We start from the raw sequence: 27,351 nt of genomic DNA on the forward strand, positions 1-27,351 counted from the left end.
ATGGTGTATCTGGGAGAAGGCAGATGGACTCATATGTTCCCTTTTCTCATAGTAGGTATTTTGAATGCATAAGATGCAGGTCCATCCATTAACTGTAGCAAATTGACAGTAAAGAACCATTCATTAGTGCTTTATTAATCAGAACCAAAATTTTCCATGTAGCTACTTCAGAATATTTCATTTTAAAAACACCTTTTTATGTCTTTTAAAAAAACCAAACGCATAAACGTCATTAATATTGTTGAAACTCAAGGGGTTAGGTTGATCTGATTGACAAAGTACATGTAAGGTTTATTACTTTTACAAAATCCAGGGTTTGTGTTGGATAGAGATGGAGAAAGAAGAGAGCAGAATGTCCTAGCAGCTCCTGTAGCTTTCATTCTTCCACTCTGTGAAGTAGGAGTGGAAAGGGATGGAAGAGATTTGATTTCTGGAATCATGGTTTGTATTACCGGATGATAGACTGCTGTGACAAGATGGTCTGCCTCTCACAAAGACTACAAAAAAAAAGTTTTTTACAGCATCAAATTCAATAAAGGGACTTATTAAGCTGCTCAATTAAAAATGAAGAAGAACATGGATTCATAAAGTTCATGGCCTTCGCTGTCTAGATAAATCAAGGTTCACAGCATGGAAAATAAACAAGGGGGAGTCTGAACTCGTTACAGGAAAACAAATTGATAGGCAAGAATCATGCAATTACAATAGTGCTTAAAAAGCAATGGAATTGAAGGAGGAGTTCTATGTTAAAAATACGCATATTTGCTCAGAAATTCAGATAGATGACCTTGGCTTACTGTAGAAACCTCTGGATTAAATTAAGCTAGGAAAACAAGCAAAAGCCATAGTGTTATTGGTTTATGTTACTGACTACTCAACCAAACAGAATATCTTTCAAAGGGCCTGAAGGCAATAGTAATGGCAGATTAATAGGGAATGAACTCTGCCAAGTTTAGGAGGAAATCTACAAGAAATTTCCAACATGATCACTTCACCAATTGGTAAAAGAAACAAGTTGCTCAAGTATTCTTGTCTTGACCTCAAGCAATAGAGAACATATAGCAGGTAAATATAGCAGATCAATCTTACACACTGCTAGAGAATGTAGTCATATGCAAACCTTTTGTCTTCGAGAAAGCAGCTTTGAATAAACTCAGGGCAATTTTAAGAGCAATTCTGTAATCCTCTGAACCTGGAATAAGCTTAAAATCTCCAGTTTATAAACTTCAGCTAACAGAAGGAAAAAGGATTTGGGAATTATCATTCAGGGCTTCATCTTCTTCACTCTTACTCTGGGGATAAGTGAAGTTTATAAAAAAAGAAACAAACGAAAAATAAGTTCTCAAAAGAAAATAATCCGTTTAATTTTGAAATGCTGAAACTGCTATATAGTCCAAGCTATCTTATGTTCAATGTAATATTTGCTTCAGAAAAGTTCTGAAAATAAGTGGAAATGGACTCCTTTGATCTTGAGAACAATAGCTGCAGATAGCTAATTTTAGAAAGCGTTACTAAGAAGGCATACAATATTCAGTACTTTTATGTTAATAAAAGCATTTTTGCTTCAATTTGCTTTTGGGACTAGCTTGGCAGATTTGAAATGCTGGGAGCATGAAATGGAGGCTCTCTCAAAATGCAATGGGGCTTTGCCTATACACAGAATGACTGTCATACTATCTGATCATATTCTCATGGACAATTTTCTGTAATGAAGCTGAAAATATTAATAAGTCAATAAGAATAAAGCAAACTTAGGTCTCACTAAAAGGGCTGATGAGTGTAAAAAAAAAACCCACACAAATTCCATGGTGATGACCCCAACCTCTAATTTGTATGCATGGAGGACTTATAAACCAGAGGTCTCTAATCTTGGCCACTTTAAGCCTGGAGGACTTCAACTCCCAGAATTCCCCAGCCAGCTGGCTGGGGAATTCTGGGAGTTGAAGTCCTCTAGGCTTAAAGTGGCCAAGGTTGGAGATCCCTGTTATAAACAACCTGCCTAAGTAATGCAAGGGGAATTTGGAACTGGATGTTGTAAACAGTGTTATAAAACTTATGAGTCCTTCGTAAACCACATAAAATAATTCTGCAATTTAAACATTACATCTAAAAATCATATCCTTTTCACCTTTTTTTAATTATGCCAAACAGATAACTTAACAAAATAGCATTTGTGAAAGGAGATACCCATTCTGCAGAAAAGTTGGTCATTGTTGCACCTGTATCGTATTTTCATATCATCACCCAGCCATCGTTGAAGTGATATAAATCTTGTATGCATTATTATTATTATTTTGGCACAATGATAAATGAATGACACTTATAAGATATTATAAGCCATTAATGTGGAAATAACCTTGGGCATCTTTTTTGAACAATATTGCCCTTTATATCGCATTTATAGACAATTAAAATATAATATTTCTTTATTAGATATTTTAGACATAATTTTTCAAACAAACCATCTGTTTCTTGTTTCAGATCCACAATTAGCATGCAATAAATATAAACTTATATGTCTTTGATTAATATCCAAGGCTTTACATTCTATTTAAAAGGGATATAATTTTATGAAGAAAGCTAAATTCTATGCTTATTTTTGAAAAATGGGCTCCATTTTTATATTTATTCTAATTTTGAAGTCTACCTTACAACCATTGATAATGTAATTTTCTCCCTTTTCACTTCCATTGTTCTCAATATATGTCTTCACACATGCCCTCAATTGTAATGTCTCATATTTTAACAAAATAAGATGCGGACAATTTTTAAAATTTAGCCATTGCTCCAAATACCACATTCTTCATATTTCTGCCTGCCTGTCAAATAAAGAGTAGACATAAATGTATTTATAGTCTTTTCTATTCCAAGAAAATGTGAAATCATGAAATCAGGTTCAGCTCATAAAGATTAGAAGATTCATGACAGGTTTTGAAGGGAGATAGTTTCTTCAATGTCCAGTAGCCCATATTATTGGGGGAGGTGGGTTGTGGGTTGTATGTTTTAAGCCCAATGATTCAGCCAACCATCATGTCTGCCTTTAAATAACTATGACAACCTGGCAATAGAATAACCAAGCTTTACTTTTTGATACAGGCATCACTTGTGTATTCTGGTAATGCTGAATATTCTAATTGTGGTGAAAATGAGTATTACAATCAGACAACCGGAATGTGCCATGAGTGTCCACAGTGTGAGCCAGGAGAAGAACCTTATATGGTGAGCATCATTGTGATGTTCTTGAGATCATTTCTTCTAAAGGTGCCAATTTAAAAAATGTATCACAGAAGACAACACTGTTATTAAGAAATGTGTTCAAAATACTATAAAACATATTTTTAAAAGCATTGCTCCTTCTGTCTTCATGTAGCTGTAGTGAATGTGTTTTCCATGCAGAAGTTGAAAGTAGAGATGTTCCATAAGGAGAAAGACAGAAAGACCATATCTTCTTCCTTGAATGTGCACACGCGCGCGCGCACACACACACACACACACACACACACACAGAGTGGGGATGAGGAATCCTTCCTCCTAGCCAGAGCAGTAAACAATATCAGACTAAATAAGTTTGGCCTTCTTCTATAAAGGCAATTTCTGATGTTCTTATTTGTCCAAATAAAAATAGAAATTTGTACTGAATCATATCCATAGGCCAACAAAAGTACACTTTTTTTTAGTCTTGTTTGACAATGGCAGTGAACAATGTCATTTTCCCTGTGGTGCAGGGTATCATTATTCTAAATTTCCTCACTGTCAGGAAAATAGCCTTCACAGGACTGCTATGAAGTAAGAAAATAGCCTTCGTGTTCCAAATAGGATTTCAGACAAGGTTGGTAAGTCCAGCAAAGCAGGAACAGTTTCTCTCCAGTGCAATTTCCCATAATTACTTTGCCTTAGAAATATAATTATCCTTGGCAGCAATTTTTTTTAATGGGCACCATATTTTGACTAAGAAAGAATGTCCTACATAAACCTAGTGGTACGTAAGAGATTCTTAAAACCTTCCTACAGAGAAACAGCAGGAACAGAAGATTTTCCCTGATATTTCATCCCTTTTCATCCTTTGTACCTTACCGCCTTTCAGTTTTTTAATGCAAATAAGCAGGACAAATGCATAGTGAAAAAGACCTTTGCTAGGGTCCCTTCATGTTCACACCGAAGACTGTGAAATTTTAAATGTCCCTTGCCTGAGCTTAGGTAACTGTGGTGCTGAGTGATTAGTGAACTCCTGTGTCAGTACTGAGAAAAACCCAAAGAGCTAAAGTATATTTTTAAAAGCAAAGGAAGGTCAACATTATGATTAAAATGAGATTAAATGTGTGTCATAAAAGCTTAGTAAAAAAAAGGACAAATATTATTGTCTACCAGAAACAAGAAACCAGCCACAAACACCTGGAGGGTGGGAGGACAGAGAGGTTCTGCAAAGACTAGGTGCCACCCCAAAGAAGGGTCCTATTTTTATTAGACCTGTCACAGACAAGGAAAGGCAGGCCAGGTCTTTCTTCACAGGAATACAGGCAATGGTGGGTTTCAAATTTTTTTACTACCAGTTCTGTGGGTGTGGCTTGGTGGGCATGGCATGGCTTGGTGGGTGCAACTTGGTGGGCGTGGCAAGGGACGGATACTGTAAAATCTCCATTCCCTCCCCAATCCAGGGCAAAATCCCCATTTCCTCCTGATCAGCTGGGACTTGGGAGGCAGAGAATAGATGGGGGCGGGGCCAGTCAGAATTTTTACTACCAGTTCTCCGAACTAGTCAAAATTTCTGCTACTGGTTCTCCAGAAGTGGTCAGAACTTGCTGAAACCCACCTCTGATTACAGGCATTCTTCATATTTCCTTCAAAACTGAATTTGGAGAACAGCACAGTTAAAAGATCTGGGTATCCCAGATGGAGTACAGCAGCCTCAGCCACAGCAGCCGCATGTCCAAGTTTAAGGAGGTAAATTTCCTGATCTTTTTCCTTTGTTCGTCTGTGATGTCGAAGCGTCAATATTCCGCCCTGGGGTAATTGCACTTGATTAGAGACGGATGGATCTTGTTTTTCCATGCTGTATACTTTAAAGAAAGAAAACCCGAAATATATTCTAAGAAACATTTTATTAAAAAAAAATAAAACAAACTTACTAACTACATTGTTACCTGCAGTTTTATCACAGACGGACAAAGGAAAAAGATCAGGAAGTTTCTTCCTTAAACTTGGACATGCGCAGTAGCTAAGAAATCACAAGGCAGTCTTATCTCTGTTGCTACAGAGATGTGATAAAGTTCTCTGGCAGGCTACCGTAAGTCTTAGGATGGAAGCTCGGCTGACAAATACATAACGCAGTGACACTCTAGTTTGTTCTAGATTGGATTCTTATTTAATCCTATCAGGAAGGCAAAGCAGAGATTACCAAAGTAATCTTCAGGCAATCTGCTAAAGCCATGGCTATCCAGTGGGGAAAAGGAGGAAAAGCCATCAATTCCATCTGTTTGTAAAAGTCATTGAAAAAAATTGGATTATTTGAAATGCTCTTGTTATCACAGACATGTGGGTATGGCACTAGAGATGAAGACTATGGTTGCATCCCATGCCCATCAGAAAAATTTTCTAAAGGTGGATATCATATTTGCCGGAGACACAAAGATTGTGAAGGTTTCTTTCGGGCGACAGTGATGACACCTGGAGATAAAGAAAATGATGCCGAATGTGGACCTTGTCTCCCTGGGTAAGCATTTAATTACAGTCTTGACAGTCTTCATTCTGTGCATGCTCCATTTTTCTGCATTCACTTAAATGCATGATAGTTATCTGTACGTAGGTAATAAAGGTGGCCCCAAAGATTTGTGTTAAAGAAGGAAACAAGATTATTAAAGCAAATGAAATATCAATTCAAATGCACACCTGCTTGTTCCTTAAAATTAGAAACCACTACTGATCTTTGGATCTAAAACTTTTATTTTCACATAGCAAGCAATGTGAAAAAGTAGTCATGGCTTAAATCTTGATGATTTTAAGCCTAATTTACCTACCAAACTGAAGTAAGAAGTGACATGAGGATGTTCTGTGCTTCCAAAGCCAGGCACATTTTTTGGCAGATATGAGGGTGGTCTTTTCATGAGCCACTCCTGCCAATAAAGCTCTTTTCCACCCAGTAGAAATAGACCCACCATAAATCCAGATTTATTTATTAGTTTGATTTATATGGCGCCCTTCTCCGGAGACTCAGGGCGGCTTACAATGCTTTTAAACAATAGCCTTCATACTTTTGTATATACCTGCTTAGTAGGGCCTTTTGGCCCCCCCTAAGCAGTGTTCTATTTTATACAAAGTCAGCTTATTGGCCCCACAAACCGGGTCCTCATTTTACCTACCTCGGAAGGATGGAAGGCTGAGTCAACCTTGAGCCTGGTGAGAATTGAACTTGCAGTAATTGCAGGCAGCTGGCAACTAAATACTACTTTAACAGTAGCTTAGTCTACTGCGCCACCAGGCTCTTGACCACTAGATGACATAGGAATCAGTTTTCTGTATTCGTTTGCTGCCATCTCATGGCTATCCAGAGTTTTGCAACCTTAAGTACTTTCCCAATTCTTAATTGACCTTCTCTAATTCTGGGTCCAATCCAAAGCAATTAGTAGAGTAGCAATATTTTTTTTTCCTAATTACAAATAAATGACTTTTTGCTTAGCATTCATCATAATGTTATTTCAGGTTTTGCTTCCTAAAAGTAACAGAGGAGCAGTTGAAGCTAGAGAGAAAGCATCATAAAGGCACATAAAACGTGTTTCCTAAGCCACATGAATGCATTGTTGTCTTGCCTTGATATAATTATCATTAGCAAAATGGGAATGGATATATGGAATAAATCTTAAATTCCTTCCCACTTAATTTTTGCATAAAATCCAAACTGAAGATTGGCAAATACATTTGTACATGCCTAGCTGAACACAGGATATTGCCAAAGCTCCTATAAATTCATTGGGTGTTTATTTTAACTATCATGTTTTTCCTAACCAGGTTACACCCTTGATTTTTTTCAGTACCTAAGGATATTATTTTTGTGTCAGTTAAGGCCAGGATCTGTCTGGAAGTTTACCTCTGCCAGAAATTTCTAGTGCAGAAAATATTTAATTTTAGAAACGTGTGTTGAACTTTACTGCAAATGTTGTGCACAAATGTATGTTGGATTAGACTGATATCCCACGGACCTTTCAAGCTTGATTTCACTAATCTTGTGAGGCAGTGGAGAAGGGACTTTTTCTAGTCAAGCAAGGAAAATAGATAATATTGAAGCATTTAAAATACGGTGTTTACACAGTAATTAATTATTTCAACCATAGTTAATATCAGTAAACCCAGTTTTATTAGTTTTTCCTTGTCTTGCCCTTTTTTACAGCTATTATATGTTAGAAAACAGGCCTCGGAATATATATGGGATGGTTTGTTACTCATGTTCTATGGCGCCTCCAAACACTAAAGAATGTAAGTTGGATTCCATTTTAATTTTACTTTCCTTTAAATTTAACCTACATTTTAGGCCGTTTTAAATACTGTGATGTTGTACATAGAATCTGTTGACTGGGTAACATTTTGGATTTTTCATAATTCTCTTTTATAAGAATGCAGTTTTATATTTTCTATTACAAAAATCAAAAGTTCCAGTGCAGAAAACATCAGGTATAATACTTAAATATTATTCAAGGTTCAAGGTGTTGGTGATTACCTATAAAGCCCTACTTGGCTTAGGCCCGGAGTATCTGGCGGATCACCTGCAGCTAGCAACAGCTCCCCATCGCCCGGTGCGTTCACACAGAGAGGGCCTACTTGGGGTTCCGTTGGCCAAGCAATGTCGGCTGACGGCCCCTAGAGAGCGAGCCTTCTCTGTAGGCGCACCTACCCTCTGCAATCAGCTTCCCTTGGCGCTCCAGGTGGCCCCCAACCTTCGCTTTTTCCACCATGACCTTCAAACATGGTTGTTTCGCCAGGCTGGCCTGGACTGAAGGGGTTTTAATGGGAATTTTAGATTCTTTTATTGTTTGAATTTTAATTTGGACTTCTTGTTGCTTATTGCTGTGAGCCACCCTGAGTCCTTGTGGAGAAAGGGCAGCATATAAGTCTGATAAATAAATAAATAAATAAAGAAAGAAATAAAGAAATAAATAAATAAATAAATAAATAAATAAATGTCCATATATCAAATCAAATTCACAAATTTAAACCGTATTTCATTTTCCCAAAAAGAAAACTGTATTAACAAACATACGGATATTAAATCCATAATCATACGTTAAGGTCCCCTCCCCTCCGTCATTTTACAATTCCCGCAAAATGAACAGAACAGCCAGCCTTTTGGGCATGAGTGGATATATAAATCTCAATTTAAGAAAAAAGGATTTATACCATTTTTTCAACAAACCTCAACCATTGTTCTTATTTTTTTATTAAAATAAGATAGTCCAATGGTTTATTTGGAAGTTCTTGCATATAATAATATTGACTTCAATAATACTCTTTAATAGTCTATAAAATGCTGATAATTTGGAATACCCCAAATCCATTTCAATACTGATATTCATTCAGGAGAATTTAGTCTTCTCTTCCTTCCTGCAATTGCATTATTCAAGTTCAATGATAATCAATTACAGTCCCAATATCTTTATTCACTGGACTATTGCCCTATGAATTTGCTCTTCCAACATTGTATGTGTACATTGATTATTTTAATTGTAAATTTGGGCAAATTGCTAAGGGGTGTGATCTGGCTTGCCAGGAGTATGGAGGTAAAAGTAAAGCAAGGCATAAGCAAATAAACAGATTGAAGATAATTAACTTGCCATCGAATGTAATGAAACTTTTTATTTTATGGATCTCTATTAATTCAACTCTGGATGCAAGGGAGAAAACCTGAATTTAAATTAAACCATATTTTATTTCATTTATATCGGAGTGTGCAACCTTGGCAAGTTTAAGATTTATGCATTTCAACTCCCAGAATTCCCCAGCCAGTATGGGTAGCTGGGGAATTCTGGGAGTTGAAATCCACAAGTCTTAAAGTTACCAAGATTGAACCATGATTTATATACGGTACATATTTCTGTAATTTATGCTACAATTATGTAAATTATGTAAACAAAGCAGCGAGTGATTGAAAACTTATAGACATTATATGCCCTTGGCTATAATGGGATCTGGTTTTATGGCAGAGGTATGGAACTATGGCCCCGTTATGACTTATCGACCTCAACTCCCAGAATTCCTGAGCCAGCATTCTGGGACTTGAAGTCCACAAGTCATAAAAAGGCCATAGTTCTCCACCCTTGTTTTATGGTGTAAATTATTTCAAGCAGTGTATCAGTTAACCAGACAAGGAGGATAAGGATTTAATAACTGAGGAGGGAGGAGTGTTCCACACCTTGAGTTATTTATAAAAATAATACAGGTGAAATAAAAGTATAAATACATATTTTAAAAATGTCCTAAAAGAACATGTAACAAAAGAATTTTTTTTTAAAATGGGGGAGAAATATATTTACCCTGCCAGGGAGAGACTAAGTAAAAAATGTCAGGGAACTAGCTCCAGATTCACTGGATCATCAATTTAATTCACAGCAATAAATGTCAGCACAAAGTCACGTTACAGATAGTGAATGCAGGCACAGCTGAAACAGGCCAGCTAAATAAAACTAGTTTATTAACATTGCATGAACACTATTTGGATTTCAAATGAGCATCCTTAAAAGTTAAAGGTACACTATATTTCACAGTTAGTATTGCTTGGAAAATGCTTCCCACTGTTGTAGAAAAGACTTATTCAAAATCATGGGTATTCTGTTGGGCAAATGAAAATGGATGTCATTTTCTAAAACATTTTACATAATATAGTGTATAAAATTTTATTTAATACATTTTATTTAAACTATACACATTACTTTGCCTCTTAAGGTGAGAGATATTTATTTCATTGTATTAGAGAACCGAATTTCCTGTTCAGTTTATTGGGTGTCTCTGCGCTAAGCTAAGATTCATATTCCAGAACTGCAGAATAGTAATAATTTTTTCACTACAGAATGATTTGACTCAAATATGGATATAAATTTAATAAATAAATAAAATATTAATTCTCTCCTTTAGGCCCCTAGGCTAATTTCTTCTTTCATAAGGAATGGAAGTTCAATTAGAAATTAATTAAAAATAATAAATAATTTGCATACTACATACAATACACTTTTTTCTTTTTTTGCTTCACTGTCATGCAATTCAACTATTTCCATATTACTTTTCACTCCAGCACTGATATATGCTTATCAATATCTATGATATATGAAAAGCTGCAGCACATCGTGACATACATTTCCTCAAAAACAGGGGTGTCAAACTGACATCATCACAGCAACATCACATGACGTATCGGGACGTTCCCCCGCTTTGCTAAACTGAGTGTGACGCATCCAGCCCGCGGGCTGCGAGTTTGACAGCCCTGCTCTAAGGTATTACCACACTAATTGTCAAACCCATGCACATGGTATAGAGTTGGGAATTCACAAAATTCAATATATACAAAATAATAGTATATATTTAGGTGCCATAAAACTCTGGGCTTACAAGTTGTGAATCAGGCTCACTGCCTTGGCTTAACCATATATATGAGGGTCACTTTGTGCTGTTGCAGCATGGATTGAGTGGGAGCTCCTGAGGGGAATGCTTTGCACAGGGCAGTGGACAGATGCCCTTTTTCAGGCCCTTTGCAGTTGCAACCATGGGCAACCATGTCTGGAATGGGCCTAGCCAGATTGTACATGGCGTACAATCCCAAACTTTCTCTTGAGAGCAGGCAACAGAATTTCATTTTTAATGTAATGCCAGTGTACTCACAGTAAAAAATAATAATAATAAAAGTTATCTCCTCCCTTCTCAGCTTATCTTATATCTTAGTGTCTTATGAATCAAACCTCCAAACAAGGTTTGATTAATACCAGTTGAGTTTCACACAAGGTCACACAATCGCCTTGATTTTAATTTTTTCAATTACTAATAATTAAAATTTAAGTAAGTTCAGAATACATCTGGAGTAGAAGGAAAAGGTGGTGGTGCTAGGAATGAAAGGGAGGAGCCTATATGAATGCTTTTTTCATAATTAAGCCGAGGTGGCACAGTGGTTAGAGTGCAGTACTGCAGGCTACTTCAGCTGACTGCTAGCTGCAGTTCGGCAGTTCAAATCTCACTAGCTCAAGGTTGACTCAGCCTTCCATCCTTCTGAGGTGGGTAAAATGAGGACCCAAATTGTTGGGGGCAATATGCTGACTCTGTAAACCACTTAGAGAGGGCTGTAAAAGCACTATGAAGCGGTATATAAGTCTAAGTGCTATTGCTATTGCTAAAATGCTTTCCTCCCCACTCCACCCCTGTATTTTTATTTCTTTTCAATATTAAATTCCATAAAGAAAGAAAAGAAACAATTTTACCTGCTTACAAAATATTGCAGTTATCAGTTCTTGGTGACTAGTGAGTTGACATTATAATTTGTAACAATGTACGAATAAAACCAATTTGCTATAGTGGTTAAGATATCAGGCCAGGACATGTGGGACATAATTAATGTTCTGTCAGGAATAAATGCCTTGCCTCTGAACCAGAGCTGGAAGCAGGGGGGCCAGGCAAGCCAACCCCCAAGGTCCACCCTAACCCAATAACCCCTCCTTACCTTAGCCACGCCCAAGGGGTACTTAAGGGTCAGCCATGCGGTCCAGCAGCAGTTCCAGCATTGTACCTGTAATGATAAGATGCCTTGTTAATAAACTATATCTGGATTGATGAATACTTGCCTGTGGAGTTATTGGGCGTGATCCTTGAGCACATTCACAATATGGTAGCAGAGGATGGTTTAACAGCCCAATCCTAATACTCCATATCATGCAAAGGACCACGACGGACAGGGTGAATACCAGGGCATTCACCAAGAAGATGGCAGAATGACCTGCCCAACCCGAAACCACGCAAGGAGAGGCACCCGAGACGAAAAGCCTACTCCACTACCCATGCACCCCGGCCAGATGCAATGAGGGGTGGAAGGAACACGAGAGCCCGAAAGGAGAGATGCACGACCTGAAAGAAAGACTTCTGAAACTGATAGATTCATCTCAGAGCAACACCGACCTCATCGCGGAACTCCGGAGCCTGATCAAGGGCTGTGAAGCAGCGAGTGAGGAAGATGAAGATGAATCCGACTACACCGACGAAGATGCGGTAAGAGAGGGCTGCCCCCACCAAAAACCCACCGAAAAGGCCAAAGGAGACTTCACGCCCTTTACGCGGTGGCCATCTTGGGAGGTGATGTCGACCAAAGATGGCCGACCAACCACCAATAGATTCCCGAGATTTAAATCTCATGGCGGGAATCGGGGCCTACTCCAAAGTAGCCACCCAAAACTACTGCGACAAACAAGAAAGCCCAAAGCCAAAACCTACAGGCCCGCCTACCGAGCCCAAGGTCAACAAAGCCATCGAACTAATTACCGCGGCCCTAGGGGACAAAAATGAAGTTACCGGACACGCACCCCGGTGCTAGGGAAAAGTGTAAAGGGGACCCTAACGTGAAGAGGGCCAGCACCGGTACCCACCCAGGGGAACAGGCCACCACCGCGCAGGACCAGGGCCACCCAGGACTCCCAAGGAGCCCTCCCATAGGAACGGGGCACCGAAGGCGATGGGACTACTCACCAGACCGACGACCGGGACCAGATCCATGGCCCACGGGACCATCCGCAGGGAGAGGACGTCCATCGGTGGGCAGGGGACTCGGCCCGACACCAGGAGGCGATATCCACGCAAGGCCGGGCCATCCGGGACCATTCACGGCCCCAGCGGGACTTCTGACCTTCCCCGGCGATCCTCACCCCTTCCCGAGGCTCCAGGCAGCGACCCGTGACGATTTTGAGCAACCGAGGCCAACCAAAGAAGAACCGAAGGCCCATCCGGAAGGTTGGGGCCTCCACCCGGGAGCTGCAGAGACAAGCTCCTCACTCCACGGCGAGCAACAACAGGTTTGTGATATCACGAACAGCTGTTTTTCACGAAAACACTAACTGGTCCAAGATACACCTCAACGAGGTGTCCCTTAGCAAGGACGGACCAGGGGATGGCCAAAGGGAGATGAAGCACAACGCAGGAAAGGGCAGAGAGCGGGAAAGGGGCAAACCCAAAAGACAGGGAATACTAGTGAAGGAGTGGAAGGAGAACCACCCATGTATCAAAGTGGACTCACTCACAGAGAAAGAAGCTAGGTACATGCATGACACTGAGACACCCCCTGCCAGGCCAATCAGAGCAAACAGGGGCAAAGTGCCAGAAAGGTTAGGGGACTACGTGTTATCCCTCCACACTAACCAATTAACCCCCAACACATATCAGGATGTACTAAAATTACCAGATGGGGAAAGAGCAAAATGGGAACAAGCCATGGAAAGGGAGATGAACAGCCTGAGGGAAATAAACGTATACACCCCCTCTGAAGTCCCAGCAGGCAAAACACCCATAGGCACCAGGTGGGTCTACAAAGTCAAAACACTAGAGGGAAACAAAGTCCTCTACAAGGCTAGGCTGGTGGCTCAGGGGTTCGCCCAAAAATACCCTGATGACTATACTGAAACCTACTCCCCCACAGTCAGGGCCGAGAGCGTAAAATGTGCATTGGTAATTGCATCACTACTTGGACTAGAAGTGCACCAGTTCGACGTGCAAACCGTTTATCTGCACGCTGAGCTCGATAAGGAAATATACGTGAGAGCGCCACCTAGCCAAAGCACCAGGAAGGGGGAAACCTGGGTCCTGAACAGAAGCCTGTATGGACTCAAGCAATCAGGGAAACGCTGGTACGAATGTTTATCCAAAACACTGAAGTCCATGGGGTTCTCAGCCACCTCGGCCGACAACTGCTTCTTCACTAAGAAGTCAGGCAACTCTCTCGAATATGTCTTGATATACGTGGACGACATACTGTATATTGGTGATCAGGCTAGCAAATGCAATGACTTTGCCAATGAGTTGGGAAAACACTTTTCACTGAAAATATTGGGTAAGATAGATAAATACTTGGGGGTGCAAATCACGAAAACAGACAAAGGTTTCCAACTATCACAGAAAGACAAAATTTTGGAACTAATACATAAATGCAATATGACAAACGCCAAAGGGTGTGAAACGCCAATGCAGCCAGACTTCATAAAGGACATGTATAATGAATCTGAGGCGTTCAAAGACAACACATTGTACAGATCAACCATAGGCTCTCTACTATACATTGCGAACTGGACAAGGCCCGACATCGCACTACCAGTCAATCTGCTATCCCGACATGTAGGCAAACCCACCGTATACCACTGGGAAGCCATCAAAAGGGTATTGAGATATCTAAAACATAGCGCTGATGCCTGCCTAGCACTAGAACCCGAGAAAACCACAACACCCACACTCTCATGCTACGCAGATGCTGACTAGGCTGGGGATGTGAAAAGCAGGAAGAGCACGTCAGGTTACATATTCTTCCTCAACAACAGCCCAGTACATTGGCACACGGGCAAACAAGACCTGGTAGCTACATCCACAACAGAGGCTGAATACATTTGTTTGTCCAAATGGGACATATGGGCAGAACCCAACTATCCAATCACCATACACGAAGACAATAAGGCCACTGTGGAAATATCAAAGGCTGAAGCAGTCGGCCAAAGGTCAAGGCATATTGACATAAAGTACAAACACGTTAGACAGTTCGCAAGCATAGGGTTCATAAGGGTTATACATTGCAACACCGAAGAACAAACAGCGGACATTCTAACAAAACCATTACAAAACAAACAGCACACATATCTTACATCAAAATTGGGTGTCCTCTTAGAAATGACATCTCAGGTATGCACCGCCCAAGAACATCTCGGCCAGGCATTTAGAGGGGGTTTTGTCAGGAATAAATGCCTTGCCTCTGAACAGAGCTGGAAGCATGGGGGCCAGGCAAGCCAACCCCCAAGGTCCACCCTAACCCAATAACCCCTCCTTACCTTAGCCACGCCCAAGGGGTACTTAAGGGTCAGCCATGCGGTCCAGCAGCAGTTCCAGCATTGTACCTGTAATGATAAGATGCCTTGTTAATAAACTATATCTGGACTGATGAATACTTGCCTGTGGAGTTATTGGGCGCGATCCTTGAGCACATTCACATGTTCAAAGGAAACAAACTGCATCATTTGTGCAATAACACTATGCACGTATGAAGTCTCTTTCTCTTGGATCTCCCCTTGCACCTTTTCCCAGAGATGCCTCTGCTTGTTTTGTCATTTATAGAAATATCACTCTAAAAAGACAATTAAATTGGAGGTTAAATAATATTTGTATTGCTCCTTAGGTTTATAGAAGTATTCATATTCCAAAGTTTCAGTTCTTTGTTTTTGTACCTACCTTTGGTTTTGTCCTTAATTTTAAAAAAATCTTTGTTTCTGGTCTTGTTTTAATTCTTTAGTAGCCATATCTCCCACAGAGAGGGACTCCTCAGGGTGCCGTCGGTCAAACAATGTCAACTGGCGACTCCCAGGGGGAGAGTCTTCTCTGTGGGAGCACCTGCCCTTTGGAATGAATTGCCCCCGGAGATATGTATGATCCCTGACCTACGTACTTTTCGCCGTGCCCTTAAGACTTTACTGTTTCAACAGGCTGGGCTGGCTTAAATAACAAATTTTAATGGGTGTTTTAGTTTTTTAATATAGGGCCAAATTATTTAATATGTTTTAAACTGTTTTTAAACTTTATGGATATATGTGTTTTATTGTGGCTGTGCACCGCCCTGAGTCCCTCGGGAGAAGGGCGGTATAAAAATTTAAATAATAAAATAAATAAATAAATAAATAAATAAAATATAGTATTAAAATTTTTTTAAAAAACACCCAAATTTTATTATAGCAAAACATTTTCTCAACTAGACTCTACTTCATCCAATGCATAGAGTATAATACTGATAATACTGAAATACTCCTCTTTCAGCATAAAATAACATATTGCTGATGTAACAGATCATAGTCTAAGAAAATGTGTACTATATTTTTTTAGTCCTCTAGCTAGCATGTCTTCTTTAAATCAATCAATAACTAATTTCTGGAAAAAATGTTTGGGATCATAAATTGCTTCTCTGCCTCAGATAAAAATGGGTAAATATCTCCATTCAGACACAAAAATGTGCCAACTCTCTATTTCGCATTTCAGCGGGATAAATTGAATCATATAAAGTCATCTTTTAAATGGATAGGAATCTCAAATAATTGGTCTCTGTTCATGAAAAAAAAAAGCAGTTCAAAGTTGAGATTTTGCAAGTAACCAGCAAAGTGTGTAGCAAATTTGTTTCTTATTACAGGCACAGGAGTTACTTCTGGTGTGTCAGCCAGTTTCCCAAGTACATCTGGCACAAGTACTCATTCTCCTTTTCAACATGTGCACAAAGGTAAGAAAAGCAGATCTTGATTTAATTCTTCTTTGTAGTTAATAGCAGGCTTTGGACCACAGTAGCCTTTGTAATGTCAGCTTGAAGGAAATTTGGCAAATGCAATGACACAACTAGGAAAGACCAAGTGAATGTTTAGGGTCTATTACCCACCAGGCTCTATCATTCATTCATTCATTCATTCATTCATTCATTCATTCATTCATTCATTCCATTTCTAGAACTGCCTATCTAACTAAGTGACACTAGGAGTTCATAATTCTAAAACTATAAAAACAGTTAAAATAATTGACAGTGGTGGGATTCAAATTTTTTTACTACCGGTTCTGTGGGTGTGGCTTGGTGGGCATGGCAGCGGAAGGATACTGTAAAATCTCCATTCCCTCCCACTCCAAGGGAAGGATACTGTAAAATCTCCATTCCCTCCCCACTCCAGGGGAAGGTTACTGCAAAGTCCCTATTTCTCCCGATCAACTGGGACTCAGGAGGCAGAGAATAGATGGGGACGGGGCCAGTCAGAGGTGGTATTTACTGGTTCTCCAAACTACTCAAAATTTCCACCACCGGTTCTCCAGAACTGGTCAGAACCTGCTGAATATCACCTCTGAATTGATAACAATAAAAACATTCAAAAAATAAATACATACGGTAGCCCAGATAGTTAAATAACTAACAGAAAAGCCAAGAAACAGGGCCCTTAACACAGCTTCAGACCCAGGTAGATAGCCAAGTTTTTAAAGACTTACAAAAGGCCAACAGGACACGGGGGGGGGGGTGTTCTTTTCTCCAAGGGGAGAAATCCCTACAAAGCTACAGGAGAGTGAAAATTATAAAGAACAGGTGGTAAAAGGACTACAGTCGACAGACAAGCCTTCACAATGGCTTCTTTTCTCTGAAGTGAGGAATCCTCAGAATTATTCTTCAGCAATCAGTTTACTTCAGTAAAGATGAATTATATGACTTTCATTTGCCAATGGATGTACCTATTCAGGGAAATTAATTTAGTTGCTTTATCTCCTTGGGTGTAACTGACTTGGAAAGCAGAAATTTAATGGAATGTAGTCAAATGAACAAGCTTTTGGCTGCTAATACACCAGATCCTTGCTTAGGAGACATATATATGGAAATGATATGCAGCCTTGTAATTGGGGTATGTGGTTTATGAAAGCAGCTTTTTGTTCTGATCCCAAGAGTAATCATCACTGTAATGTGTGAAGAATGCCCAGCAAGTTCATTAGTTAATTGCAAGGAGAGGGAACGTGCTGCACTTGCATGGAAGTAATTTACCAGGCATTTAGTGAGACTTCTACACTAGGGCCTTTTATGCATGACTGGGGAATACCCGCATATAATAAGTCTCAGTTTACAAATATAAAAATTGGGGATGTTCTTGAATTGATGCAAGTTTACCTTCTTTGCCAGTTGCATGTTTCAAACTGGCATAAAACGAAAACCAACAAGCTGCAGAAAAATATATTGAAATGCCTGCATGGCCCAAGAAGGTTGTTTGTTTGTTTGTTTATTGAAATTTATATGGCTGTCCAATTCGCACTTAGTGACTCCAGGTGGCTTATAAAGGATAATTTGCTAAAGCTCAAATAAGAATACTTATTTTATAATAATGTTTATAATAATGTAATCGCAGTTGGAACCTCTGGCTGACTGTGTGATGAACCATATACTGGTAATATTAATAAATAAATAAAATACAAACAAAAAAATAAATAATAAAATATTCTACATAGTATCTACTATCTCTACAGTGAGATAGGTAGCAAATAAATTTAACAAAATAAAACGACCAAAAGAATCCATTGCGAAGAGTCAAGGAACCAAATGGCAGATTCATTTCTACTGAAAATCCAAGTCTTACCTTTAGGTGACCATTATAAATAAAAATAAATGCTAGTGGCAGAAGGATTTCAACTCCAGCTTTGATCTTTTCATGGCTAATACTAAAAAGACTGAATAGACAAACTGGAATTGTCAGTGAGCCATTATAAAATGTCCACAATTTGCAATGAATGTCATATTCTGAGATGGGTATTGACTAGTGAGGATAGAGCATCCAAAACTACATTTTCTCTTATTGTTATTTTCTGAATGAGCTCTGTGAACAATGCTCTTCGGTGAAAGGAGGGTGAAAAAACGATTGAAAGAGTGAAGATAGATTGCAATCTGAAACATAGAGGTTTATAAAGCCCACCCTTTTATTCTGCTGCAAGCAAAGAACAATTCAGTTGACTTAAATTAAAATACTATACAGTATGGCAACACAATCCTAGGTATAGTTACTGTATATTATTAAAATGACATGAGCTCTACATGCTAGACATGAAATGGAATTGGCTGCTTAGAAGGGAAAGGTTTGACCCAGGAAACTAAGAAGTTGTTCTCCCAACTCTAATCACTAGCACAGTGATGGTTAACCTTTTTGGCACTCAGTGCTGAAACTGGAGTGTTTGTGTGCGTGCCGGAGCACCGGAACCGAGAAGAGAGCAGCTGGCTGGTGTGCATGCGCACGGTGACCAGTTGCTCTCTTCTGGGTTCTGACATGCACATGTCTGCTGGCCAGCTGGTCTTTGCATGTGCCCACCGGAACACAGAAGAGAGCAGCTGTCCGGCATGCATGCGCGTGACAGAACAGGAAGAGCAACTGGCGATGGCGCACATGCCCACAGAGAGGGGTCTGCATGCCACCTCTGGCACATGTGCCATAGCTTCACCATCATGGCACTAGCATTTGTCCTGCCAGAGTGTTTCTTCAGAAAAATACAGTTCTTCACACACATTTAGTTCAGTGGTGGATTTCAAAATTTTTTACTACCGGTTCTGTGGGTGTGGCTTGGTGGGTGTGGCATGGCATGGTTTGGTGGGAGTGGCTTGGTGGGCGTGGCAGGGAAAGGATACTGTAAAATCTCCATTCCGTCCCCAATCCAGGAGAAGTTTACTGCAAAATCCCCATTTCTTCCGAAACAGCTGGGATTTGGGAGGCAGAGAATAGATGGGGGCGAGGCCAGTCAGAATTTTTACTACCAGTTCTCCAAACTACTCTAAATATCCGTTACCGGTTCTCCAGAACTGGTCAGAACCTGCTGAATCCCACCTCTGATTTAGTTCTTCATCTTTGTTGTAGACACTTAGTTGGCTAAATGTAGTAGAATTTATTTTCATAATAAATTGCCTTTACATTTAGTGCTGATTGCAATCGATAAAGATGTGATGTGATTTTATTAAAGCTCTTCTATTAAAAGAGTTGCTTTCCTCAAAGCTGAGGAGGGTGTTCCTCATCTCCCTGGACATCTTTGGAATCTGTTTTGGCAGATTGGGAGCTTTCTTAAATCCTTTTTAGGAAGCTGGATGGGACAGTAGAGAATTACATTTCATTTTCATTAGGGAAGTTTACCTTTTAATTGTATTTAGTTTGATTATATTATCCTCAGTTAATTGTTTAAGAGTACATATAAATGTACAAGTACTTGTATTAAAGACAAATACTCTGAATTGACTTTCATTTATTCTCAAGGAATTGTAAATTATAGACATGGGCAATCTACAATCTCTAAATCATGTTCAACCTTCGATTCCACTTTTTATGCTCCCATTTTCAGCACATACAAATCTAAAGACAGTAATCCCCCAATATCTCATATCCTCTCACTAGGGGAGTGTCACTATGCTACTGCTGTGTGCACTACAGTCCTTAATTAAATGAATAATAATAATTTTAAAGCATTATTAAAATTAGGTTAATAATTACAAACTTAGTAGATTAAAAATAACCTCCAATGAACTGTTAGATGGGGGTTTTTTGGTTTTTTTTTTATTGTTGCTTATTAAGTAACTGCAGCAAGCAAAGCACCATCAAAAAGAAATCATTGCTTTCTTCAAGCCTACAGAATGGCACCCTGATTTAAGATGATGCTGGTACTATCTATGAGATAACAACAAAACATTGGAAGGATTTTTATCTGTTTTAGAAATATTGGATTGATCCTAGATGCATTTGATCAATAATTAAACAAAGTAGTTGATGATTAACCCTGAAAATGTTTTTAAATTATATTTTCTCTCTCTCTCCCTGTTTATCATTCTAGGAGATCTTTCTGGTCAAGGGCATCTGGCTACTGCTCTTATCATTGCCATGTCAACTATTTTCATAATGGCTATTGCTATCGTGCTGATCATCATGTTTTACATTATGAAAACTAAAACTTCAGCTCAAGGTAACTGTCAATTAATAGCAAAGATTACAGTTTTGAAATGGGAGGGGGGGAAGTTGCAGCAGAATAAAAAAAAAGGTAAGCAGGCAGTTGTAGTGACACAATTGGAGTGTCAACCCTTGTGTTCATTATTATTATTATTATTATTATTATTATTATTAATATTAATATTATTTATTAAATTTGTATACCGCCCTTCTCCTTTCGGACTCAGGGCGGTGAACAGCCAAAATAAAAACATTTGTAGAAAAGTTAAAATAATTATTTAAAACTAATTAAATAGAATTTGGCCCATAATTTAAAACATATCAATTAAAATCAAACATTTTAATATCAAACATTAAAACCAACATGGAATCAGGCCAGCCCGGCTAGCTGAAAGAAGTAAGTTTTTAGGGCCCGACGAAAAGTCCGGAGGTCTGAGATCACTCGTATCTCTGGAGGTAGATCATTCCAGAGGGTAAGTGCCACCACAGAGAAGGCTCTCCCCCTGGGGGTCGCCAGCTGACATTATCTGGCTGACGGCACCCTGAGAAGGCCCTCTCTGTGGGACCGAACCGGCCGGTGGAAGGCAATTGGTGGCAGAAGGCGGTCCCGTAAGTACCCTGGCCTAAAGCCATGGAGCGCTTTAAAGGTGGTCACCAACACCTTGAAGCGCACCCTGAAGTCCACTGGAAGCCAATGCAGCTCGCGCAGGAGAGGTGTCACGTGGGAGCGCCCCGTCGCTCCCATAATCCCCTGCGCGGCCGCATTTTGCACCAGTTGGAGTCTCCGAGTGCAGCCCAAAGGGAGCCCCATGTAGAGAGTGTTACAATAGTCCAGACGACAAGTGATGAGTGCTTGAGTGACCGTGCGTAAGGAGTCCCGATTCTAGAAAGGGGTGCAACTGGCGTATCAGGCGAACCTGATAGAAAGCCCCCCTGGCCACGGCTGTCGTATGCTCTTCCAAAGACAGCCGTGCATCCAGGAGGACGCCCAAGTTGCGGGCCCTTTCCGTGGGGGCTAATGATTCACCCCCAATAACCAGTGATGGCACCAGCTGGCTATACCGGGACACCAGCAACCACAGCCACTCAGTCTTGGAAGGGTTGAATTGAAGCCTGTTTCATGGGATAGAATGAAATGTGAAAAGGATGGACTGGGTTTGCCATCTTGTATTCAAAATGCTTGGTGTAGTGTAGGTGACTCTTACGAGTTAATCTTAACAAGGCGTGTATTTTACACTTACAGCATGCTGCACCAGCCAGTCAGTGAAGACGGTAGAAGCCCAGGCCAACGTACAGGAAGAAAAAACAGAAGCCCAAGGTTGGGACTGTTTTGTAATTTCTGCTGTTTAGACATCAGTGCCCACAGAGCTTACATTGCTTTAATGTAACTGCATAAGCTCCCATTGTTAGTGGAAGAGTAATTGGAAAGGCATTGAAAACTAATGAAAATTCAGCTCTGCATTTGGTTATTTATGCGTTCTTACCTGCTCGGAGAAGCTGCAAGGCAATTGTATTCACAACTCAAATGCCAGGTGGTTGTTGCTGTATGTGTCTGATTTGTGTTTTTGCCACTTTGTTCTTTTCACATCCTTTTTCCATTGCAGAAAATGGAAAAATTTTCTCTGAGAAAGATGAATTTGGAAAATTGACAGCAACTCCAGCTAAGGTTGTCAAGAGGTATGTGTTACCTAAACAGCATGCTGGTAGTGCGGGCACAACATGACAACAATTGCAAACTATTGGGGGGATGGGTGCTTGTTTCTAAACTGAGCCCCATTGAATCCAGTGGGTGAATTGCTAAGCAGTTTTCATTGGCAACGACATGGCTGGTATAATGAGATCAAATAAATTAGAAGGGACAATAATGAAGGCTCAAGCATTGTTTAAGAGGGAACAGTTTCCATTACTTAAACTCTTCAAAATTAAAACTATAAATAAGTGATGGTGTTCACATGCATATGTGGATCAGTCCCTATTAAATGAAATGTGAGGAGTGGATCTATATGTACAGAGAATTCATTCATGAATATTCAGTAAAATATTCACCAGGCCTGGACTTGGCCACGTGGTTGTTGTAAGTCCTCTTGGAAGTGGAAATGCACAGAACACTACAGTCCTACATTGCTGAAGAAAACCAGGATTACTTTTAAATAAATATACTGATAGACATTAATTTGCAGATACAAGTGAAGAGTGTTAATGTTTCCCCCTTTTTTTGCAGTATTTACTTACACTCAATCTAGTATTCATCATCTATATTAAATAAACATTTAACAAGTATGCAATTTAAATCCAAAAGGGCATTTCTGGAAGTGTGCATGTTGCTGTTTTAGAAAAGCAATCCTGGTTAGCATATTTATTTGTTCGTTTGCTGCTTTCCAGTGAAAACGATGCTTCTTCAGAGAATGAGAGGCTTTTAAGTCGCAGCATGGACAGCGATGAAGAAGCTGCAATTGACAAGCAAGGGACTCCAGAATTGTGTTTGTTGTCTCTGGTACATTTGGCTCGAGATAAATCTTCAACAAACAACAAATCAACCGGAGTAAGTTAATTGGAAACCTTGTTGAATCAGTGACCTTTTTGATGATGTGTTACAGTGATTAGTTGCACTTTTAATGGACAGTATCCAAAAGAAAAATGTACGAAGGAATCTTTGTGATGAGCTGATGAGAAAAAGGCTAAAAATGGGGTGGAATTCTATTATTTCCATCAAACTGCTAAAGCAGTGTTTCTTAACCTTGGCAATTTTAAGTTTGATGGACGTCAACTCCCAGAATCCCATAGCCACATGAAGTTCACCCATCTTAAAGTTGCAAAGTTTGAGAAATGCTGTGATAAAGGCTACTAACAAGCCAAAAAGACAAATGTTTGCACACCTGGTGCCTTCACCCTCCCATCCTCTTTCCCAGATGATCTCCTTTGGCACTAAGACAGACATTTGTTTTTTTATTTTATTTTCACAGTATTGTAGTTCTAATTCCACAATTAACATAACAATAGGGAACATGTTCTTTCACTACTATTTTCCTCTGTGGGTTCATAAAAACTTTACAGCAAGGAAAAAATGGAGAGTTCGGGTTTATAGAAGCAAAGGAATCATGTTTCTATATTGCAACTTAATGATGTTTTAAAAAGTAAAGAAAAATGAAGTTTAGCAGTAAGGTGGCACAGGATGGGAAAGGAAACATGCTTCATGGGATGGGATGGGAATGGGAGTGGAGTGGAGCGGAGCGGAACGGAACGGAACGGAACGGAACGGAACAGAACAGAACAGAACAGAGTAGAATAGAATAGAATAGAGTATGAGCTTCTAAGGGAGAAGACCATCGTCTTAACAGGGCACTGTTCGATCAACTACAAAATTATATACATAAAAAGCATGGAGAACTGAGAAGCCCAATATGAAATGGCTACACAAGATAGTGAGGGATAGCTGCTCACTAGCTGCTGGAGGGAGGGGTTATGCCTGGCACTGATCAGAAAAATATGCCAGCAACATTTATGGACTTGATAGTACAGAGTGCCCTTACAGTTTGATATAGGTGCTTTTTCATTAAATGTACTCAAATCCCACTGATACTCCCAGTTGCAACATACAACTGCCCACTCTGTAAGACAGAGAGGAAGAAGGAATGGAAGGTGGGGTGAGTGTTTGCAGCTTCCCAAATTGTAAGCATAGATACAGATTACAATTCCAGGTAAGGTATCCCCAAATCAATCACCCAAAGGACAAGAAGGGGAAAGGTGTGAATCCCCAAAGGGCTTGGGAGAGAAAAGGTCTGACACCTCCAGCCTCCAACTCTGTGGGCTTAACCATTCCAGTGCAGACAACTTCAAAAACATGTCTTCTGTGTCCATTGTGACACAGTGCACAAGAAAGAATAAAAGGGATCTCTCTTGATTTCTTTTTAAATGAGAATAATAATTAGGTTGCATACTGAGAAGAGAAGCAGTAATGTCAAGGAAGCCACATGGAAGAATCTTGCCTAAAGCTGCCTCAGTCTTGTCAGTGCCAATGATAATCTTGATATTTCCTCCCCATTTTCCATGGATTCAGAACTAAGAGTTGAATAGTTCGTCCAATCCAATATATAACTTCTTAGAAATAAAATCCTGAGGGATAAATTTCTGGATTCCAAGCCAGAGCAGTGTGTGCTTTGAACAAAAATGAAAAGAGTAGATTTCATTTAAAGCACAAACAATTTGACACAATTCCTTCTTTCTAGCTAGGTATGCACAAATATATGTATTTTTTAACTTTACAGCCAAGATTCATATTTTGTTTTATGTTCAAACCAAAGCTACTTTATATACCATACCAAATACATAAGGAATGCCATTTTTGCCTCTGATTCTTCACAATCCTGAATGACTTAGGTCAGTTTAGTTTTGAAAGATAAATGTTTTTGCCTTTTATTTTCCTTAGATACAAAGCCGGAGAAAAAAGATACTCGACCTATACACTAATGTATGCAGTGTGGCAGAAGGTGAGTGAAAAGAAATAAAATATAGAAACTGAAAACATGTATGAACTGCTTTCGTAAGTACACGTTTTTATGGAGCTTCAACACTGCCAAGGAGTCACAAATACTAGATACAGATTAATCCCGTAAAGTTGAATATTCTAATGCCAGAATCAGGTTGGTGTTTGGTACATTTGGAATTCAACAGGGAAAAGTCTTGAAAACTTCTTCTGTAAACAATCTCTGTGAAAAACTCCAGTAATAGGATTTGTAGTCCCATAGGCATCCTGCCTTTATCTGTGATGTTTAAGAATCAGTTCAATAGTTATTCTAGAAGACAGATGGCACAAGGTGGAAAGTGTTAAAATAAACTTCTATTGTAGGGTTCTTTAAGCTGATTAATTATATATGTACACAGCCAGACTCAGAAAATAACTGTCTGTGATATACTGTACATTATTTAAAAGCTGTAAAATAGGCAAAACATATACACCTTATATACAGTAACTTACACATTTGTGGATATAAGCTGTTCACATCTGTTTTGTTTGCTTTATCTCAGTAGAAGCTTTTGAAGAAAAAGAAACTTTCAGAGGTGGATTTGTTCTTAACTGTAATAAGATGTGGGAAGTTAACTAATACAGAGTGCATTGCTCCCAAAATGAAGAGATTTTTAAAAAAAAAAAAAAAAAAAAACACCCACACACAAATAAAAAGGAAAATATTGCAGGAAGGTTCTTTTGAATTTCTCATAAAAGGCTGTGGAACATGAGACCTCTCAGATGATGGAATACTTCCACCATCCTTCATGAAGAGCTGTGTGGGCTGAAACAGTTTAGACATGTAGTTCAATGAGACCCAAATTCCCAGTTCTGGTACAAATGGACCATTTCTCCTGCCTCTTTTGAGGCTGGAGACACAAATCTCTTTCCTTTAATTAAATTTTGTTGTTGCTTCATGTGAAGGTTGGCAGAAGGTTACGTTGGCAAGTGTTTAAATCACAAGGGATAGAGAAGCAATGGATTAGTATATATTCCAGGAGAAGGTAAAAATAAAAAATGCTTTAAAACATAAAGTAAGAGACTCAACAATCTTTGCTGCTGCTTCTTCTATAAGATGAAATCAAAGCAGCAAAATAGAATGAACGTTGTTGAAGAATTAGCAGTAGTGAGGAAAAGTACCATGAAGTAGAAATGGGGATGACCCAACAGATAATGTCAACCCTGTGTAAATGCGATATATGTGAATATATCTTTTCATTTGGAGTATACAATGTAATATTATCTTAAGGGATAGATAAGTGAAATAGTAAAAAGGCAGATCCAATAACGTGACTGTGAACTTCCTTCCAGGCCTCAGTCCCACAGAGCTGCCCTTTGATTGTCTGGAAAAGACCAGCAGGATGCTCAGCTCCACTTACAACACCGAGAAAGCCATTGTGAAGACCTGGCGCCATCTTGCTGAAAGCTTTGGATTGAAGCGGGATGAAATTGGTGGCATGACAGATGGCATGCAACTCTTCGACCGCATCAGCACAGCTGGGTATAGTATCCCAGAACTGCTGACAAAACTGGTTCAGATTGAGCGATTGGATGCGGTAGAGTCTCTCTGTGTAGACATCCTAGAGTGGGCCCAAGTGATGCCGAAGCCTGATCCAACTGTGACCTCCTGACTTGCATTTTTGTGATTTTCATTTCCAGACGATGATGGGGTGATTGAAATAACAAAGGGATTGAGAAGAAGATAAACTTTTGAAATGTCTGTAGCTTTTGTTTCAGTATCGTTTTTGCTATTGAAACAATAAAAAACAACAATAACCAAGGTTTGTTCTTGGTTTTTGGAATCAAATACAAAGTGCTCGAACTGAAGACTTTTTCAACAAGACTTGTTTATATCCCCAAAAGACATTACAGTTCATTTACAGTTCCATTTACAAGCACGAGTACAGATCAATCTACTGGTATCATTACTTGCTTTGAAGAAATATGGGTTAATTTTGTTTCAGTCCTGGATAATGAATATGTCACATCAAAAATAGTGATCTATATGAAAATCTGTGCTGCTACAAGAAGTATTTTTTGAATTATAATTTTTCTCCCATATATTATGGATTTGGGGGAGGAAAAAATCCATGCCTGTAGGTGAAGTTGGCTGAATTATCATTCTACCAAGATCTATAGCTTTATTCCAATTTATTCCAATTATAGCAA

At 39.3% G+C, this 27,351-nt stretch overlaps 1 protein-coding gene across 1 annotated transcript; it reads left to right on the forward strand.

Annotated features, from left to right (window-relative positions):
* On the forward strand, window positions 1-26,857 carry EDAR (ectodysplasin A receptor). The gene is made up of 11 exons (XM_070943382.1): window positions 1-51; window positions 3,097-3,219; window positions 5,529-5,710; window positions 7,382-7,467; window positions 16,382-16,468; window positions 20,569-20,694; window positions 21,922-21,996; window positions 22,283-22,355; window positions 23,061-23,220; window positions 25,105-25,165; window positions 26,494-26,857. The coding sequence occupies exons 1-11, from the start codon at window positions 1-3 to the stop codon at window positions 26,811-26,813; spliced, it is 1,344 nt and encodes a 447-aa protein (XP_070799483.1). The 3' UTR covers window positions 26,814-26,857.
* Window positions 26,858-27,351: the final 494 nt, after the last annotated feature.

The sequence above is a fragment of the Pituophis catenifer genome, unplaced genomic scaffold (assembly GCF_029215685.1).
Source record: "Pituophis catenifer annectens isolate HBS135680 unplaced genomic scaffold, rPitCat1.0.hap2 SCAF_4, whole genome shotgun sequence".
NCBI lineage: Eukaryota > Metazoa > Chordata > Lepidosauria > Squamata > Colubridae > Pituophis > Pituophis catenifer.

Coding starts and splice junctions, on each gene's coding strand:
- EDAR (XM_070943382.1), top strand. CDS start 1: ATGGTGTATCTGGGAGAAGGCAGATGGACTCATATGTTCCCTTTTCTC. Junction 52..3,096: donor ATATGTTCCCTTTTCTCATA/GTAGGTATTTTG, acceptor TTTTTGATACAG/GCATCACTTGTGTATTCTGG. Junction 25,166..26,493: donor TGTATGCAGTGTGGCAGAAG/GTGAGTGAAAAG, acceptor ACTTCCTTCCAG/GCCTCAGTCCCACAGAGCTG.